We start from the raw sequence: 18,822 nt of genomic DNA, 5'->3' as shown, positions 1-18,822 counted from the left end.
ATGGCCAAAGCAAGACTCTTCCCATGGCCAAGCAGGACTCTCACATAAAACATACTACACATCTCATGAACAACAAGATTTTTGTCTTTTTCCTTTAAAGTTTGTCAAATCACTTATATTAAAAGTAAACTAGTGAAAATTGCTGCTGTAATTTGATTATTTTAATAAGCCATGTAACTTGCTATGATCCAAGGTTTTGAACAGGTGTGATACTGGTGTGTGGCCACAGCGTGCACATCTGATGTTGCTCACAGTGGTCCTCAGTGTGCTCAGGGAGCTTGTGTGTATGCCCAGACACATGAAAAATTAGAGGGAACATTGATTGTAATGCTCTCCTTTTTTTCCGGTGCGACACGAAAATGCTCCCCTGCAAATAATATGAATCAAAGCTATTCATACATCAGCAGGTCAAATTTGTAACAGTTGACTTTTCTTTTAGCTAAACACTTTGAGTGAGTTTGAGTTCCCTCTGGTAAACAGTGTATATATATACAGAGGTATACAGGGTATACAGAGTAATAAAGTTTGTCATCTTGGTGCGGACTACGGAGCCTCTGTGTTGCTGTCAGGCGGCAAACTCCAGTTCTGCCGAGTGAAGCCAATACAGAAGTGTCTTTAAACTTACATTCTCTCTACTGACCAGCAGGGGGCGACTCCTCTGGTTGTATAGAAGTCTATGAGAAAATTACTCTACTTCTCACTTGATTTATTACCTCAGTAAACATTGTAAACATGAGTTTATGTTCTCAATCTCTAGTTTCAAGTCTTCTTCAATACAGCATGATGTTCATTTAGTAAATTATGGTCCATTTAGAGTCAAACAGACCATAAAGCAGTGTATGCTTTAGGGCGGGCTTACTGTGGTTGACAGGTCTCTGCCACTACCACTGCCACATACAATGTCTCTACATTACTCCTCCACATTCCAAATATGGTAACTTCCATTCATTGGTTGAGAAAAAAAACAACATGGCGACGGCCGTATTCCAAGATTGCGCCGGCAAAATTGCCGAACTCGAGGCTTCATTATAGCAGTCCACAAACCAATGAGTGACTTCACGATGACTACTTTTTAGAAACCCCATATCTCATTCCCTTTGTCACACAGCTTCTTTCGCTAACTATCACAAAAAAAACACGACAGCTCTGTTCACACCAAAAGCACTTTTCCACTCTAATCCGTCACCTCTGATCCTTTATGTTCGACTCACTTTGTCTCTTCTTCTGCAGCCAACACAGCATGGGAGGCATGACTGTACACTGTATGCAGACTTTTCTTTTATTTCTAAAAGAGCATCGCAACATTAACAAAGAAACAGACTGCAGCTGAGCGGTGAGGAAAATAAGAAAGACAGAAAAAGTACAAAACATTAGTGCCACTCTAGCAACACGCTGCAGTATGTTTAACTTCAGCGAGCGATTCATTCTAAAAGGTCAGTCTAACCATGAAAGGACGCCTCATTAGGAAATCTTTCTCCACCTTTTCTTTCTAGACGTACAGAACATAATCAAGGACTTTGTTAAAAAGAGATTTTACCTTGAGTGTTTTAGGGTCATCACATTTAACAAAAATTCAAATCTATTAATTGCAACTACTCCAAAAACACATATCCCCATCCATCCCATAGTGGACTGAAAAGGGACTATAACAAATACGCACACAAAAGAAAAAGCGACAAATACATGGCCTTGGCGACTGAAGCAACAATTAGCTTCATTACATAAGTGCGTCTGAAAGGCCTGAGGAGTTGCAGTCCTTGAACGCACCACGACCACACAACAGACCGCCTGTGTTTGGCAGCGCTAAGTACGCACACACACACACACACACACACGTGTGTCTTGTGTCCACACGCCTTGATCAGCTTGCGAGGTGCCAACGCCAAGAACGTTAAGGCACAGATGTTCATGCAATTCACACAAACACACACTGTACCCCGTGGACGGTTGCCAAGGCAACTATAGACCAGTGACAAGGGGCTTATTGGTTTCATGAAGTGACTGTTGGCTGCGTGTGTTCTCACAGGGCGCTAATGAAAGGCATTCATCATTCTGGTCCCTCTATCTTTACCGCGGATTTCTGACGACCTCACACACACACCTACACCTACACACATACACTGCTAATCGCTCCCATCGTGGCGCCCACAGCTGTGTGTGTGTGACATACTACATGGGGGGGCAGGAGATAACATATTAAACATTCCTCCCGTCTCCACCTCCTCCAAAAGAGGACAGAGAACACCCACAATCTGCTAAACACATGCACGTGTGTGTGTGTGTGTGTGCGTGTGTATATATGTTTGAGAGCGAGAGAGAAAGAGCTCGGGCTGCCGGAATAAAGAAATGCTAATCTGCTCATTGAGTATTCAACAAACCAAATGTTTGCCTTGGGCAGAAAAAGCTCAGCTTAAGGGACTAATTACTACAAGTGCTGGATGTAATGTTGCTCTGTTGAACTGCCTCCTTCCTTCACTAGTCAGACGTGTGCTTTTTATTTTTTTTATTTAACAGTGAATGTGGAATACATAAACGACTACTGGATCAGAGGCTACTAATTCTCTGATTTTAATCATGGCATCTGAATCGGAATCCATTAATGGCCGTGGATTCTCATCGTTGTTGAAGAATATTTCATTAAGTGGCAAGCCACATTTGAAATTATTTTACTCGGATTACCGCCTTGCGGTTTAAGGCCAGTTGCAGGTTTACATCCTTGTCTGTGCAGATTGTCATCACTCTATAATTTTATCCAACTAGACATTGGTCACGGTGTTCTTTGACCCCCAAATTATAATCATATCCTCTTGAGTGCAAGAGGATGTTTGTACCAAAATTGAAGAAATGCACTCAAGGTGTACCCGAGATGTCACAAGAAAAGGGACCGAGGTGAGGTCACAGAGACCTTTGACCAACCAAAATCTAATCAGTTCATTCTTGAGTCCAGGTGGATGTTTACATCAAACTTGCCCTCTAGACGTTCCTGAGATATCGCATTCACGAGAATGGACCGGAAGTCTGGAGGGACGGCCCAAAAAAGATAATGCCCCGGGCGAATACTTAACATTTTTGATGCCATAATTTGTGTTAAAATATGAAGCAGTGAAAATCAAATAAGTTTGATATATACGATGTTTATTTAATATTTAACATCTACGTCAAACATTAACCGTTTTTCACACAACTCTTAATTTCCTGCTTTACTGCAACATGCTGTATAAATCACATGGAACCATTACAGCCAGTGACTTCATAAAAAAAGTTGACAAAAAAACGTTATTAAAAGTATATGTCAAGAAATTAGCATACCTTACTAATCATGACATGTTTGGACTCTGGTTTTGTTTTGGACTTTCCTTCGTAGTGGACTAGGGATGGGTACCCAAACCCGGTATCAAACGGGAACCGGTGCTAAATTATGAACGACTGGAGTATTGATAATATCTTATCGGTACTTTTTAACGTTTTGGTGTAACGTATTGACATGATAACCATGGCAACTATGCTCACTAAAAACTTGCATTTTTTTTATTTACTTGCAATAAAACCTAAGTGACTAAACAGCCACTACTTTATCAATACACTTGTTCAACGAGCATAAACACGAAAATGTGAACATGTAGAAAAGAGATATTTCAATTGTCTCTGTCCGCAGCCTCCCATCCAACACAGTGCGCTGACTCCGCAATTTACGAAATGAGCTAGAAACAAAAACTGTTTGCATGTAGTTCAGCTTAGTGCCACATATCTGAAAATGATTGGAAACGTCTCTGCTGGCTGAGGCGAAGCAGCCCTCCTCCCTCAAGCAGCGGTACCTGCAGGCAGTGAATCAGCAGGAGGAGGACAGGAAGGAAGGACTGATTCTGACTGATGTTCTTCATTCTTTATAAACTTCACTTGTGAATATGATATGTTTTTTTGTTTCCACTGTGGCTCAGTGGCAGAGCAGGGTCGTCCTTCAATCAGAGGATCGGCGGTTTGATCCCCGGCCCCACTAGTCCATGTCGATGTGTCCTTGGCAAGACACTTGACCCCAAATTGCTCCCGCAAGCTGTTCCTTCGGTTTATGAACGGGTGTGAATGTTAGTTAGAGTCCTGATGGGCAGGTGGCACCTTGCATGGTAGCCAGTCATCAGTGTATGAATGATGACATGTAGTGGTGTAGACTAGAAAAGCGCTATACAAGTACAGTCCATTTACCATTTCAATGAATTTCTTGATAAGAGTAGTATTATTGATGAAACCCCTTTAGTTGACACAGTTGTGAACTGGAAAGGCAGGCATCATATCTCAGTCTCACTTCATGCTCTTTGATATCAAATGTTAGTCCTCAGCTACTGGCAGGAGTGATACAAATGAAGATGAATGAAGACTTCTGGTGGGGAATGTTGATGCTGGGAGAAGAAATTGTGTCATCACCCGATGAAGGAATTTAACGTTATTTAATTAAAAAATTCTGAGCAAACACATCAGTTTGTAACAGAGAGAGTGAAAGGAAGGACTTACCTTGACAGAGTCTCTGTCTGAAGAAGCGGAGGGCAGGAGACAGAAAAATAAAGACTAATTAAGGCATTTAAAGTTTTAGCGAGAAGCGCAATAATGCATGAGCAACGATAGACACAAGAAGAAAACCAGACAGGTAATGGAAAAGTCACACATGAGCATACATTACGTACACAGAGCAAGAGACAGAGAAGAGTCAGGCTAATGATGTTCCCTGAGGCATCATTAATGCCAGTTCAAGCTAAAAGTACATTAACTCTGACTATTCCTGTTATTCTTGTCTGCAGCATGTTAAGTGAAATGTGATATAGCCAAACGAAGCAGAAATACACCATTATACTGGCTGGCTATATAGAATTTAGGGTTTGCATAAAGACACACAGACGGCCGACAACCAAATCTGTTCTGATATATATATTTTTTTTTGCAAGTTTGCAAGATGGTCCCATTTGTTACAGTTTATTTTTCTAAGCAGAAAAAGAAAGATAACTTCAGGCCCCTTTGGATCAGACAAGCTACCAACCTTAATGTACATACCATGTACACATGATCAGCTGTAGAATTTATCGCCGAAGAAAAGGATGTTGTCCAAAATGTTGCTGCGATTTGGGAATTTATCATTTGACAAAATTACACTAAATTTGGCAAGTGACAAATATCAGACACGGCATGAATTAGAACAACAGCATTTATAAATACCAATGTAGAAACCTCTCATTCACTATATTCTCAGCTAGAGGAATTGACCCTTCACCGAGTCCCGCCCCTTGAGCACAAACTGGCAAATCATAGTGTAGCATCAGCCGGCCCTTGCCAGGGTTCGACAACCCTCCGGCTCTGCTCCGTTGACTCTCATGCAGTTGTTGTTCTTGTCGTGGTTAAACGTTGTGTAATAGTGACACTCGTTACACTGAGAGGCTGGACAGAGATACACGTTTCTAAAATGTTACGTCCCTCAGGGAGTGCAGTTAGTGACAGTGTGGGCTCCATGGTAGCTTTAACAGCTTGACAGAGTAGCAGCGGGGGGCGGGGCTTAGCAAAGGGTCACTTGTATTGATATTAATTGTGCTCCTAATGGAGGTAAGTATTCACTGCAGCCACAGGGCAAGGTTAACTGCTCTACTGCACTGTAAAAATAAACTAAAAAAACTTGCAGTCATGCTGCAGCAGAGTAATTAAGAGCTGGCACACACGTAGACTCTGTGTGCTGTAATTAAATGCTTGAGCTCAAAGTCAGCTCGCAGAAGAATCAGAGGCGTTCTGCGTGTACAGAGGGAAAACAGGCATCATGGCTGGTTGTGTATCGCTCCCTATTAGGCCAATTAGAACGCCACAATGACAAATCAGTTTTTAATTGCTTTTACTGCTGTTCATTCAGAGTACTAACAATTAAGCATCAGCCAGTGGTATAAATCCATAACTTTGAATTTTCTAGACATGTAAATTAGTTTAGGATCATTAATGGAACAAAAGATAAAAGCTTCAGTATTTATGTCCATTAAAACACATTCAGTATCTGCACAAGTTTATGCAATTGTTTTTTAAAATGTCGATATGTTACATTTGGGTTGTCTGTATATTTTTAAATATCTCAGCTACATTTTCGTCAGCTATATGGACTTCATTCATAGATAAAAGTAGAATTACAATTAATATCTGTATTATATAAAAAATGGAGGAGGAAGTAACCAAATAAAAACTTTGACACAAAAAGAAGCAGTGTTGAACGCTAAGACTTACTGCAGGCATAAACAGTAAACACACACACACACACGCACACACACACACACACACACACAGCAGGGCAGACCTTACCTCTCGGGTGTTCGCCGCTGTTGTCGTGGTGCTTCCTCTCGTCTTTGTGCGGCAGTTGGTGGTGTAGGGCGGAGGACAGAGCCAGCAGGCTGGCCGTGGTGCCGGCCCCGAGGGACAGGGGGGGCTGGAGGCCCGCCGGATGCGGCGTGAGCGGGACGGGGATGGCGTGGCCGTGGGAGAGGTGCTGAGCCTGGAGCTGCTGCTGCTGAACCGCACACAGAAGCGATGGTTAGTGTTAGGCAGCACTTTGCGTGGTAGAAGACATGAGAAGAAGCCAGTACGCAGAGAACAGGATTTGGGTATTACTTGTGAACCCAATATTTCAAAGCATCGTCAAAGAAAATGACACTTTGAAGTATCTAGACGCGACAGGTGTGTCGGAGGAAAGCACAACTTGCATTGAATCTTTTTAGAAAAAATGTAATTTAAATGTTTATTTCACTATTGAATATGAATGTATATTTCTGATCATGAGGATCCCTTACATTTATTCAAACAGGATTTGTTCAACGGGAATATTTTGCAGTCAAAAAACTAAATTCCCAGTGCTCTCTGGAGAACTAACTTGTGACACGAGTGCGTACTCGTCAGTGTAATGGGGTTTAATAGCCCACTTGTTAGAAACCGCCTTTTTAAAAACACGTAAAAAGCTGAAAAATTCACGAGATTTACTGACGTATTTGACGTCGCAAAACAAAACCTTAAAATCTCCTATGCTGACCTGATTTCAGGCATCTAAACCAAAAAGCCATTCAAAAACTCTGATTCAGAGAGGAGGGAACCAGAGGTGCATAAACGCTGACTCATTTCCTGGTTTTTGGACTCGTGTCTGTAGCGCTCCATATTCACTCGTTACTCGCACAGTAAGAACGGGTGTAAAACCTGACCCAGGATTACGTCAAAGTGTCTAGTGAATAATATTTGGTGAACGAATAGAGTAGAATAATGTCCAAAAAAAACCCCCCTCATCATTCTTGTTGCAACAAAGTGGTACAGTTAGCAGTTAGTTTAGCTCCAGTTCTCATCTTAGAACTCTCTCGCTGTCAAACATGTATCTCTGTTAGATCAGTCTTACCGCATTTTTCTATTACAGCGTGTGCATGCGTGTGTGTGTGTGTGTGTGCAATACACCCACTCCTATGATGTGTGTGTGTGTGTGTGCAATACACCCACTCCTATGATGGCGTTGAGTTCAGCCATGGTGACCTGCTTGGCCCGCTCCACCGCCTGCACCACCTGCTGCTGATGCTGCGAGACAGACAGACAGACAGACAGGGAAGAGCTGAGTGAGCGAGACATCGCAGCAACAACTGAGATGGAGAAAAAGACTGTCTGTAGTATTCGGACATCTATGACCTCTATGAACTACAACGACACGCATGCGCAATTCTCTGGTAAAAATGAAGACTGTGTATCGGCCCCTGAGTGCACACGTCCATCATCACCGTAACACTACACCGCCCGATGTACAATTATGAATCGACACGCAGCAATGAGCTGATTATAAAACCTGACAAGCCGTTGCACAGCTCATTAAAGCAGCCATAAATGTGCAGTAACAAGAGTGAACTGAACGATATCTCACTGTAGACAGTCTCGAACCAGATCCAGATTAAATCCGTCCTCCGAGTTATCGCTGCTCTTTATTTGGGAAAACCAGTGCGTTCAGTAAAAAGTGTGCGTGTTAGTCGGTCAAGTGTGACTCTCTCAGGTTAGTTAATTCCGTCTTCGGGGAGCAGAATTTGAAAACCAAACAGATACCAAAATAAACGTCGTAAAAGAGGCCAAACATCCTGATATAAACACCTATGACATCTTCCAGAGAAGCCCAGTCTGTGTGTATTTAATAACGTTTGTGCTGGAGATAATGCACTGGACATTTGACATCCGTCAGTTCCTTCAATCAAAACGCCACAACCATAAATTTCTAAGCCATTCTGTTGCTAGAAAAGCTGATACATTTTTTTTTTAAACTTCACGGTGAGAAAACAAACATATTTGTGGAGAGAAAGACAGGCTAAGAGGGCAAAGTCATCCAAAGGGTACGGAGCGAGAGAGACGGATCCAGACGGTGAGGGAGAGCAGCCAAGATTCATTTCAGGGAAGCGCAAAACATCAAAGCAGGGCAGAGAAGAAAGGGCTTATCCACCGTGGAAATGAACCTGACCATCGGTTCAGCTTCACCTTTGCACGATGAGTCTAACTTGCCTGAACGTGACTCGCACACATGAAAAGATCCATCAGCCGGGTGGCTATTATCAATCATCCTTATAATTACAGACGTGGGACAGACACTTGATATTCAATGACTAACAATTTACTTTAACATTTCAGCCCAATCACATGCTTTTCATTTAATCCCGTTGTCATTAGAGTTTATGTGTTGTACCGTAACATAATACGTGATGCAGGAACAAACGTCTAAAACGCTGCTTTGTTAGCTGCTCGGAAGTGTTTGCAATAGCTGAGGGAGACAAGCAGAAATGGAAAACTAGAATTTCCGCCTTGCGGTTGTATGGCTCTGCCAACCCGTCAAGTCACACTTTACATCCATTTCTGACTCACTGCATCATTTCATCCTATTAGACATTTGTGTGAAATTGGTATAACTAGCGTATGCATTCTTGAGTTATGGCCATGAAAGGTGCTTTGTGAGGTCACAGTGACCTTGACCTTTGACGACCATATTGTAATCTGTACCAAATTTGAAGAAATTCCCTCCAGTACTCATTCACGAAAATCAACTACAGACGGACGGACGGACAACCCGAAAACATGTTCTCCCGAGACACACACTTTTTCTAAAGTGGGTGGATCACTGAAGGCTGTCACACTTCTACACTGTTGCGAAAGAGAACACTTAAATATCAAAAGTTCCCAACGATCATTACAAAAACTGTTGGAAATTCAATACCGATATCGGTCTGATACAGACTCAAATAACTTGATCGGGCCAATCTGGTATATCGGAGGATGCCATTATTATGGATAAAAATGTAGTACATTCATCCATGTATTCATTTATTATATTTAGTTTAAAGTTAAGTTATGAAAGCATTGTGTAGATCAAGCCTGATGTTGCTTTAGAAACTTCCACACAGTGAGGCATACAGCTTATTAATTATACACTGCTATCGGTATTCGGTATCTCCCAATACCTGAAGTCAAGGCTTTTTACCCTTTTCTTGAAAAAAAGAAAATAACGTGTTTTACTTTTAAAGGAAACACAGCATACATTTAGCAAAATCATGATTTTAGTGAAGAAATATCGGAATATCTGAACCGCAGTAAATGTGTGAGACCAAACCCTATCTACATACGCACTATTATAGAGAAAGATGATATTGATACGTCGTCTTATTAGCGACAACAATGCTGCTGTCAAAGAAATGCCTAAACCGTGAGAAGGAACATCGGGAAGTGACAAAAACAAAAACAATTAAAACAAAGAGCTCTCTCAAACATGAACTCGCCACGCAGCCGGTGTGATTTTGACTGCACAATAATAACATGATTGTTGTTGCGCTTCGGCGAACGAGGCTGCATGTTCAGAAAAAACAAAAGCAGTAAAAAGCCGCTTTCTCTCCCTGCCTCCCCTCTCCGCGGGCCTCGGGGCTGTGTAGCAGCACCGCAGTCTAATGCCATTATTCCTAATCCACCCTAAACCATCCTAATCCATGGCTAATCTGGAGGAGAGCTTTTTGGCGTCCACACTCGCTACTTCCTGCTGGTCCCACCCCTCAACGCGCGCACACGCACACACACACACTTTCAACTCGTCCAGAGAAAGGATTTACCGGCTAAACACAGACGCCTAAAGGTTCCATAATGAACATACTGTGTGAAACACCTCACACACCCACCACTGTACGTGCCCATGTTTAGTTTATGTGCACGCAGGTGGACACACACACAAAATCATTTTCTCACACACACACACTCAGCCGCTGGCTCCTGCTAGTGGGAGACATTTTATGAATTCAGAGCATATCTGCCTATCCGGAGCAGGGAGGATTAGCCCAGGATAATCTGTGTGAGTGTGTGTGTCCATATCTGTCTGTTTGTCCTCCCAATCCACCACACACTTCTCCATCCTTCTATGGGTCCTATCTGTCTTCAGTTGTTTCTCTCTCTCTCTCCCTCACCCACCACCATCTTCACTCTTCTATTTTTTTTGTCTTACCTCCTGAGAGAGGAAAGGGATGACTTGGGCGCAGATCGCGTTCAGCCGCTTGACGATCTCAGCCTGCAAGACAGAGAGGTGGGCGCAGACAACACAATCATCTTTCAATATTCACAGAAAGGGCCGAGGAGGCGGCGGCGTCCTAAAAAAGAATATGCTCATATCAAGACAAGTGCAATGCGTGTTAAATTCAAGTAACGGCCCATTTGATGCAGTGTCAGTTGTTGAGCGCTGTCTGGTGAGTCTATTTTAAAATCTATTTTAAACACTTTTAGATCACACCAGCCATATTGTGAATCTATTTAACAATACATGCAAAACACAAAATGTAAATTCATCCATTTTATCGGATTCAATCATATCAAGCCATCTTTTTTCCCAGTAAAACAAAGTATGACGTGCACATGTAGGCTAATACGGCCCAGTTTCAACAAATAATATCATGACATCCATCCATCAATCGTCAATCATCCATCCATCAATCATCCATTCTGCAACTTTTAGTGGCAGGGGAAGTGCAGTTAATTCACACATCAATTAATTTTTTTCTCATCTGTTGTTTTTGTCAAGAGTACTTTGCGCACACTGAGCGGGAATATTTGTGGCGAAAAAGCCATGTAGCATCATGTTGATGTAGATCAGTGGTTCTCAACTGGTCTGGCTACGGGACCCACCATCACCCCTTAATGACAAGCCGAGACCCACGACCCAAATTATATATATATATATTTAATATATAATATATATCATATATATATATATAATATATATATATAAAAATATTTAATTTGGGTATATCTATATTCAAGAAGTCTAGTAGTAGTAACGTCTGTGTAGTAAACAACCGTCAAATCAAATAAAGAAAGTACACATCAATTATATTTTAACAATTATTTTTCTCATTTTTCAAATTTAACTGGATGGATTATAAATAATACATAGAAATACATGAATAAATGTTCTTCTCATTTCAAGTAAAATAATGGCTGGATTAAAAAATTTGTTACGTAACGAAATTCAATTTAGAAAAATAATTTTCACTGAATTGCCTTGCAGCTTTAAATTCTGTTCATTCAGTGTGAAGTGAAGAAGCCACAATATTATATTTTTATCATCTACTAAAAAGAGAAATTAGTGTTTGAAGAATTCACCTCTATGAGTCTGACCAGTCAGAGTCTAATGACTCTGGTCTCTCTGGTCATTTTTCTCTTTTGAAGATCGTCTTATGATTTGACTTTCACATCTCACAGCTCAACAGTCCTGCTCTGCTCTCTATATCCTCGTCTCTTTTCGTGTGTCACGGTGTGTGTACATCTCACTCAAGTCAGGAAACGTGTCAGAATACCCATATTTGATATGGTTGAGCTGCATCACGTGATGTGATTCACAACGCATTGGTCGGTGTTTTTCCTGCAACGCTGGAATAATTCCGCTGCATAAAAAATCCCTTCAAAATAAAATCACAACTTTTTTTCTTGTCAGGCAAAGGCCCGCGACCCACTGAAAACGGGTCCGCGACCCACTTTTGGGTCGCGACCCACCAGTTGAGAATCACTGATGTAGATGATGTCGGCATCAACCAATCACGTTCGAGACATACACTGCATTGTACAACAGGGAGGCTTGATAGTCTGCTGCAAGGTGACAAAGACCTGATCCTCTCCTTCCATTCTTACCTTTCACAATAAAAGCCTTCGACAAAAATGATCTCTCCCCGTTGACTACTGTACCAATTTTCTTTTTCTAAAATAAGGTCCCAGAAAGGGCGGGATTTCGCCTCTCTATGTTCCGGAATACTCTCATTCCAGAAAGCTAAAGGCGCTCTAACTAACATTTCACTGGGCATTTTTTGGGAGGTATTTTGATGAAAAAAGAGGAACTGATAGCATGAGCAGCAATGGCCATGAAAAGAGCAAAACTGCCAGAAACTAAAACTTCATCTGCAGAGGAATGCAAGATAAAAGACATCAAAGTGCCACCCACACTGTGCGTTTCTAAAGATGATCTCTGGAAAGTGCAGTCGGTGGCCAGGCGGCACGGTAATGAGCGCTTCTGCACCAATGTCACCAAAACAGAAGGAACAAACATCACAGGGAGAGAGAGTGTGCCCTCTGAAACTTTATCATCGAGTGTTAAAAGTAAAGCAGATTGTCAACCGAGAGGTCTGACTGAAGAGAAATTATTTAAACTTGGGTGGTTACGTGTCAACCAGGGAGTGAGTTGGTCACACTTTATGACCTGTATAACCTTTGCAGGTTGAAGGCACTGCTAAACCAATTAGAGACAAACACTAATCAACTATTCATTCAACATTTCCTTTGACAATCGATTCATTTTAAATGATTATTAGTCAAACACGTATTATCTGGTTTCTCAGTCAGATGGAAGGATTTGCTGCCATAATAAGCAATCCTTGTACTCTGACAAATTGTGACATCACAAGCATTTCAATTAGAATTCACTCTTTGGGGCTTTTATTTTGAAATGGGGTGTGTGTGTGTGGGGGGGGGGGATCCTCTAAAAGTCTCCAAGACCTGAATGACTGAATATGAGAGAGAGAGAGAGAGAGAGAGAGCGACAGAGGAGTGCATGTGTGTCTGTGTGTTTATAAACATCACTAATTGGCTCAATCGCAAACACCTGTGTGCCTGAAGCCATTTCATGGAGATAAAACAGGGAAACACCTCTCAAACAAATCCTCAAAACGCCCATAACCGTACGTCCTATTGCTCCAACATTAATAATTGAGAGGAAGGATGAGTTGAAGAACAGATCTTGTAAAAATTGTGTCTGTAGTGTAAAATATGTGGCTTAACTGGCGATCTAGAAATGGGGTACCGTGTTCTGTGGAAGATGTTTTTGAAGCAAAATTTAACATTGGTCTCTATGGAGCAGAAAGTTGGTTTTTCTCTCAATTAATGGCTTCTGTGTCAAATGTGGAAATCTGTGGAATTCCACAGTAATTTTTCTACGACAAGGACAATATTAGCTACTTTTACATCCAGAAATTATGCATGAAGAGTGAAGATTGTGGACACAGTGGCAAAACACAAATGTTTTTTTCACAAGAATCTCAAGCTGCTCTTCACTCTAGCGGTGACATCACGCACTCTAAGCTGCGCAATACACACCCATTATAAAGTCAGAAAAGGGCTGAAAAATCATAAAAGTTAAATTGCTGCAGTTCAAAAAGTTTAAAAGATATCGGAAAGCTGAATTATGCGGCAATAGTTCAGGGTTGTCTCAAATGGTGTCTGTAGCTGACAATATGAGATAGTTGAAGGATTTGAAGTTTGCAGACGACACAACTCTGGTTGGTCTCATCACCAACAACGATGAGACCCACTATAGGAAGGAGGTCAGCCTTCTGACCACGTGGTGCAGAGACAACAACCTCCTTCTGAATAACAGCAAGACCAAGGAGATTATTGTTGACTTCCGGAGAGGCCACACTCAACACCCACCACTGACCATCAATGGTGCTGATATAGAGAGAGTGAGCAGCACCAAATTCCTGGGGGTGGACATCAGTGAGGACCTCTCGTGGACAGCAAACACAACATCACTGGCAAAGAAAGCCCATAGGCGCCTCTACTTTCTCCGCAAACTGAAGAAGGCAAGAACACCACCACCCATCATGTGCACATTTTACCGAGGCATCATTGAGAGCATCCTGACAAACTGCATCACTGTGTGGGGCGGAAGCTGCACTGACTACAACAGGAAAACCCTGCAGCGCATAGTGAACACAGCTGGAAGGATCATTGGTGCCTCACTCCCCTCCCTGCAGGACATATATGACACTCGCCTCATCCGCAAAGTTACCATGATTGTGCGCGACTCCAGCCACCCCTCACAAAGTCTCTTCAGCCTCCTGCCCTCTGGGAGAAGATACCGGAGCCTCCGTGCTCGCACCACCAGACTCTCAAACAGCTTCGTCCACCAGGCTGTTAGGAAGCTGAACTCTCTAAAATCTCTCCCTCCTCTCTTTTAAGACTCCCCATGTCCAACTGCTGCTAAATACAGATTGATAGCTTTTTTTGTTTTTTTTTCTCTTATTTTATATATTTATTGTCAAAATGTTTTTTAATGTTTTTTAATCTATTGCACTGTATTCACTTTATATGTTTAGGTTGGACTAGAGAGAAACGTCTTTTCAACTCCCCTGTATGTTCAGTACATTGTGGAATTTACAATAAAGCAAACTTTGAACTTTGAACTTTGAAAGTTGAAGAAGTTGAAGAGGATTTGAACATTTTCTCCATTGAGATCCCATTGAAAATAAAAAGCTGAATAATTCAAAAAGTTTAAAGGTTAGAAATATGAAAAGTCATAGCACCCCTCTGGTGAAAGAGTTGAACATTTAAATCATTGAACGGTTTCTGGAGCTTAAAATATGAAGGAGAAGAAGAGGTGGGACGGAAGAAATAGAAGTTGAATAAAGATTCGAAGAACAAGAACAATTGTTGGAATGCTTAACAGCATTTCAACAATTAATATGATTGCATTAATCATCAATTGCAAGCAGAAGTGATTTTGTTAACTTATTTAAAAAAAAAAATGCATTCCTTTGTCAAAAGCAGGCGCCAACCTCTGGTTCTGCCGAGTGAAGCCAATGCAGAAGTGTCTTTAAACTTAGTCAGATTGTATAGAAGTCTATGAGAAAATGACTACTTTTCACTTGATTTATTACCCTCAGTAAACATTGTAAACATGAGTTTGTGGTCTCAATCTCTAGTTTCAAGTCTTCTTCAATACATGATGTTCATTTCGTAAATTATGGATCATTTAGTGTCAAATAGACCATAAAGCTGGAGTATTCTTTAGGGCGGGCTTACTGTGATTGACAGGTCGCTGCTGCTACCAGCCGTACACGATGTCTCTACGTCACTCCGCCACATTCCAAATATGGTAACTTTCGTTCATTGGTTGGGAAAAACCACAACATGGCGACGGCCATATTCCAAGATGGCGACGGAAAAATCGCCGAACTCGAGGCTCAAAACAACAGTCCACAAACCAAAGGGTGATGTCACGATGACTACGTCTGCTTCTTATATATGCAGTCTATGGTCAAAACTACATTACTCACAGTGCAACCTGATCTCTGACAGCAGTGTGTTTTGCTAGTAACGGCTAATGTAGCCCCACGCCGCTAGCCTCAAGCGGAGATCAGCAGAGACCTTGTCATCTCCTTTTCTAACTCCACAGCCCCAGAAGTCTTTAAACCCAACTGACACTGACTCAAGTGACATCACTTGAGGACATTCATCAGACTTTCAACAAAATCTCTTTATTTCGCAAATGGAGCACAAAAAACCCACTATAATGACACAATTTGTGCCTTTTTAAAACTATTTGAGAGATATTTTGCTATCAAGAGTTATTGCTAACTTCTTGAAGGTTTCCCCTCTACTGTATATCTTACTTTCCACTATCAATTTTTTCAAACTCAAATATCAGTATCAGTCTCAGAAATCCTTCAGTATCTCTGGGAAGATTTTCTACAGCTGCACTTTCTGAACCTCAATCAACATCTGCCTAATGGGTGATTTGTAAATAAAAACCCAGGACTTTGTCCCCTTGAGAAGTTGGAGGATTTTGGAGGCGAGGGGAGTGCACTTGAGCAGAGAGCTCAAGGAAAATGTGACATTTTAATCAGCTTAATTCAGGGATAACTGCTGAAAAAGCCATCACGGGCTGAGATAATTCCTCCAAGTCCAAGTAGCAGAAGACGCTACATATCAAGGGCTAGTTTCATGTTATAACCTTGACAGAGGTGAACTTTGCTCAGGTATCAGTAGAAACAGAAGCCCCCCCGGAGGCCACGAGAGCAAACCTGCAGACACCCACACCGATACAAACCCATCACAGTCTGCACGAGCAAGGCTGCGGCAGGATGGCACACAAACAGTCGTTCACGCGCACGCAGTTACACACCTCCACAGCCTTCTCTGTATTCATCAGATGGTTTCACGGAACCTGAGGGTTGGCTTTTAAAGATTATACAGCACTCTCTCTCCACATCAGGTATGATTTTTTTTACAGGAAATTGCCTGATCCACTGTCCCAAAGGGAGTGATAGTAGTGCAACTCCAATCCAAACACACAAAAAAAAAGACAGACTTGCACAAAACCACACACTAAATGGCACACGGGGATACACTCTTTGTTTTGTAAGACTAAATATGTACAACTATACAGCAGATCCTTCCACCTGATAAGGCCACCTGCAAGCACAATGGTCAGAGAACTCTCCTGTACTACCAATTTTACAAATAATTTGACTTACAAAAACTTACAGCAGTATTTTCTTTGCGAGTAAAAACTTGACCCTAACCCTTGACTGGACAACTGAAAAACCATCAGCAAAGCAAAACAAATAGGATGCAAACAGCACTGCAACTACCGCTAGCAACAGGATGGCAGTCCGAACAAACAAATCCAAGACAGGTGAGCTGGTCAGGAACAAGCAACAAAGAAGCCGCAGGAACAGATCCGGTTTAGAGGACTGGAAAAGCCATAAGTATCATTGACAATCTTACAGGGAATGAGTGGAAATTGGCAAGTTATATACTGCAGAGCTGATGAGGCAAAGTGGAGACAGGTGAGGAGGCGGGTGGGAAGGGTGTTATTGTTGTGGGGCAAGAGGGAGTGGCTGGAAGGGGAGGTCAGGTGACTGGGACAGGAAACGGGTAGAGAAATGGTAACGAAGGGGCCAGAGGAAATGTGAATGAAGCTTAAAGGAAGCCGAGGCAGAATAGGAAAGAAGAAACATCTGAGGTAGACACTGCGACACCATAACAAGAGACACTAGAAAAATGTACTCAGTAAAGTGCAGATCTCCACCAGGTGTGTCTGCAACGACCACTGTTGTATTGTGGACAAAATTGTCTGATTGAATGATTACAACCCAAAATTGGCGAACACCCCATCTAGACACACTCCATTCACACTCAGTATTTCTGCACCTTGGGGACCTCCTTTGGCCAGCATTCCATTCAGCTCCATCAATTTTCTGTCGATCGACTACTCGATCAATCATTTGTGGGAGTACACTGGAGATCTACAAGACACCAGCTTTTAGATAGAACATTTTAAAGTGCCTAAAGTTAAGAGGTACTGTCTTTACAATGAATGCAAAACAAATATTACTTTTACAAAGCACTTCCTGCTGAAGTTTATTAATTTATTCTTATAATAATACTTTGGACGCGCTCAGTGTTACGGATCAGCAGAAAATTGACTTTTACATGTTTGATTTTTTATCTTTGCAGACAAAAGATCTGTGATCTGCCAGAAAATAAGAAGCAGCACAAACTCAGGTGAAGGTATTGCCAGTCAACAGTAGATTAGTGAGAAAATGCTGCCATGTTGTACTCAGCCACACAGCAGACGAACAGAAAAAACAAACATAAGAGAAGAAGCATGACTTCAAGCTAAGCTTCATTCCCTCTGCAGACATACGCAGACATTCCCACAGGTTTGAGAGGTAACGCACTAAAGCGGTTCCAGCGAGTGCATTGATTCATTCAATGTTCAAGCTTCATGATTCGACTATTCGTCATCCAAGTGCCCTAATTTGTTTCTGATGAAGTGTTTTTATTGTTGAACTTTTTTAAGACATCCGAGACAAAAAAAATTGTAGATCTTAATAATGTATTTTGGAAGACCCAGGGTGCCTGAGCACCAGCTATCAGTGGGGTTCGGAAGCCATTTAGCGTCAAGCCGATGGTCGGGCTGCAGTTTAATTTACCTGCGATTTACACAGTGCTGCAGCCACACGCAAACCTAAAACACTGACATTTTCTTTTTATATTTAACGTTTATCCAGGGAAGACTTGCTGTGCACACATGCCCTTTTTCAGCTTGGTTCGGTTTCATACACACTGGGGAGCTGCCCAGTACATATTAGCCTTTGCGAAACCCCACTGTAGTTGTTGGTTGGGGTGTAAGTGCATTGCTCAAGGGTACCTTAGTTAGGTGTGTTGAGAGCAAAGGAGGCCATGCTCAGTATTTGCACCTTAGAAAGTGAATGAATGAGAGAAGTGTTTCCACCAGTCTAGCATAAGGAAATGGATGTTCAAGGACACAGTGAATGGATGGCAGACCGCTAGAGGTGAGGATCAGGCTGTATGAGATGTTGCCACATCTACTTGGACATAAGATCGCTGCTAGGCAACGCCACGATTAAAGCATCACCCATCAAGCTCCCAAAGTACACATTATAAGTAATACAATTGATTCTGAAGTATTTTGGGGTTGTCCTTCTTTCTGTTAATGCGTGGCAACACGCATTGACTTTTCTAATTCATTTGCAT

General features: G+C 41.9%; 1 protein-coding gene across 12 annotated transcripts in view; it reads right to left on the bottom strand.

Moving 5' to 3' along the window:
* Window positions 1–18,822, bottom strand: part of LOC306779248 (transducin-like enhancer protein 4) — a gene marked incomplete at its 5' end in the record, with an annotated part of 42,531 nt that overhangs the window by 12,308 nt on the left and 11,401 nt on the right. For 3 of the 12 annotated variants that reach the window (XM_079271089.1, XM_079271081.1, XM_079271082.1), the window contains 3 exons: window positions 4,507–4,523; window positions 6,319–6,520; window positions 10,502–10,564. In XM_079271089.1, coding sequence (XP_079127215.1) covers window positions 4,507–4,523; window positions 6,319–6,520; window positions 10,502–10,564 — 282 coding nt within the window. Of the gene's footprint in view, window positions 1–4,506; window positions 4,524–6,301; window positions 6,524–7,485; window positions 7,567–10,501; window positions 10,565–18,822 lie in introns of all 12 variants that reach the window. The other 9 variants (XM_079271079.1, XM_079271083.1, XM_079271086.1 and 6 more) reach the window with 7 other exon arrangements.

Source organism: Melanostigma gelatinosum (genome assembly GCF_949748355.1).
Source record: "Melanostigma gelatinosum genome assembly, chromosome: 6".
In the NCBI taxonomy this organism is placed as follows: Eukaryota; Metazoa; Chordata; class Actinopteri; order Perciformes; family Zoarcidae; genus Melanostigma; species Melanostigma gelatinosum.
The sequence above is the reverse complement of the archived record's forward strand: the minus strand, read 5'-3'. Positions and strand labels throughout refer to the sequence as shown.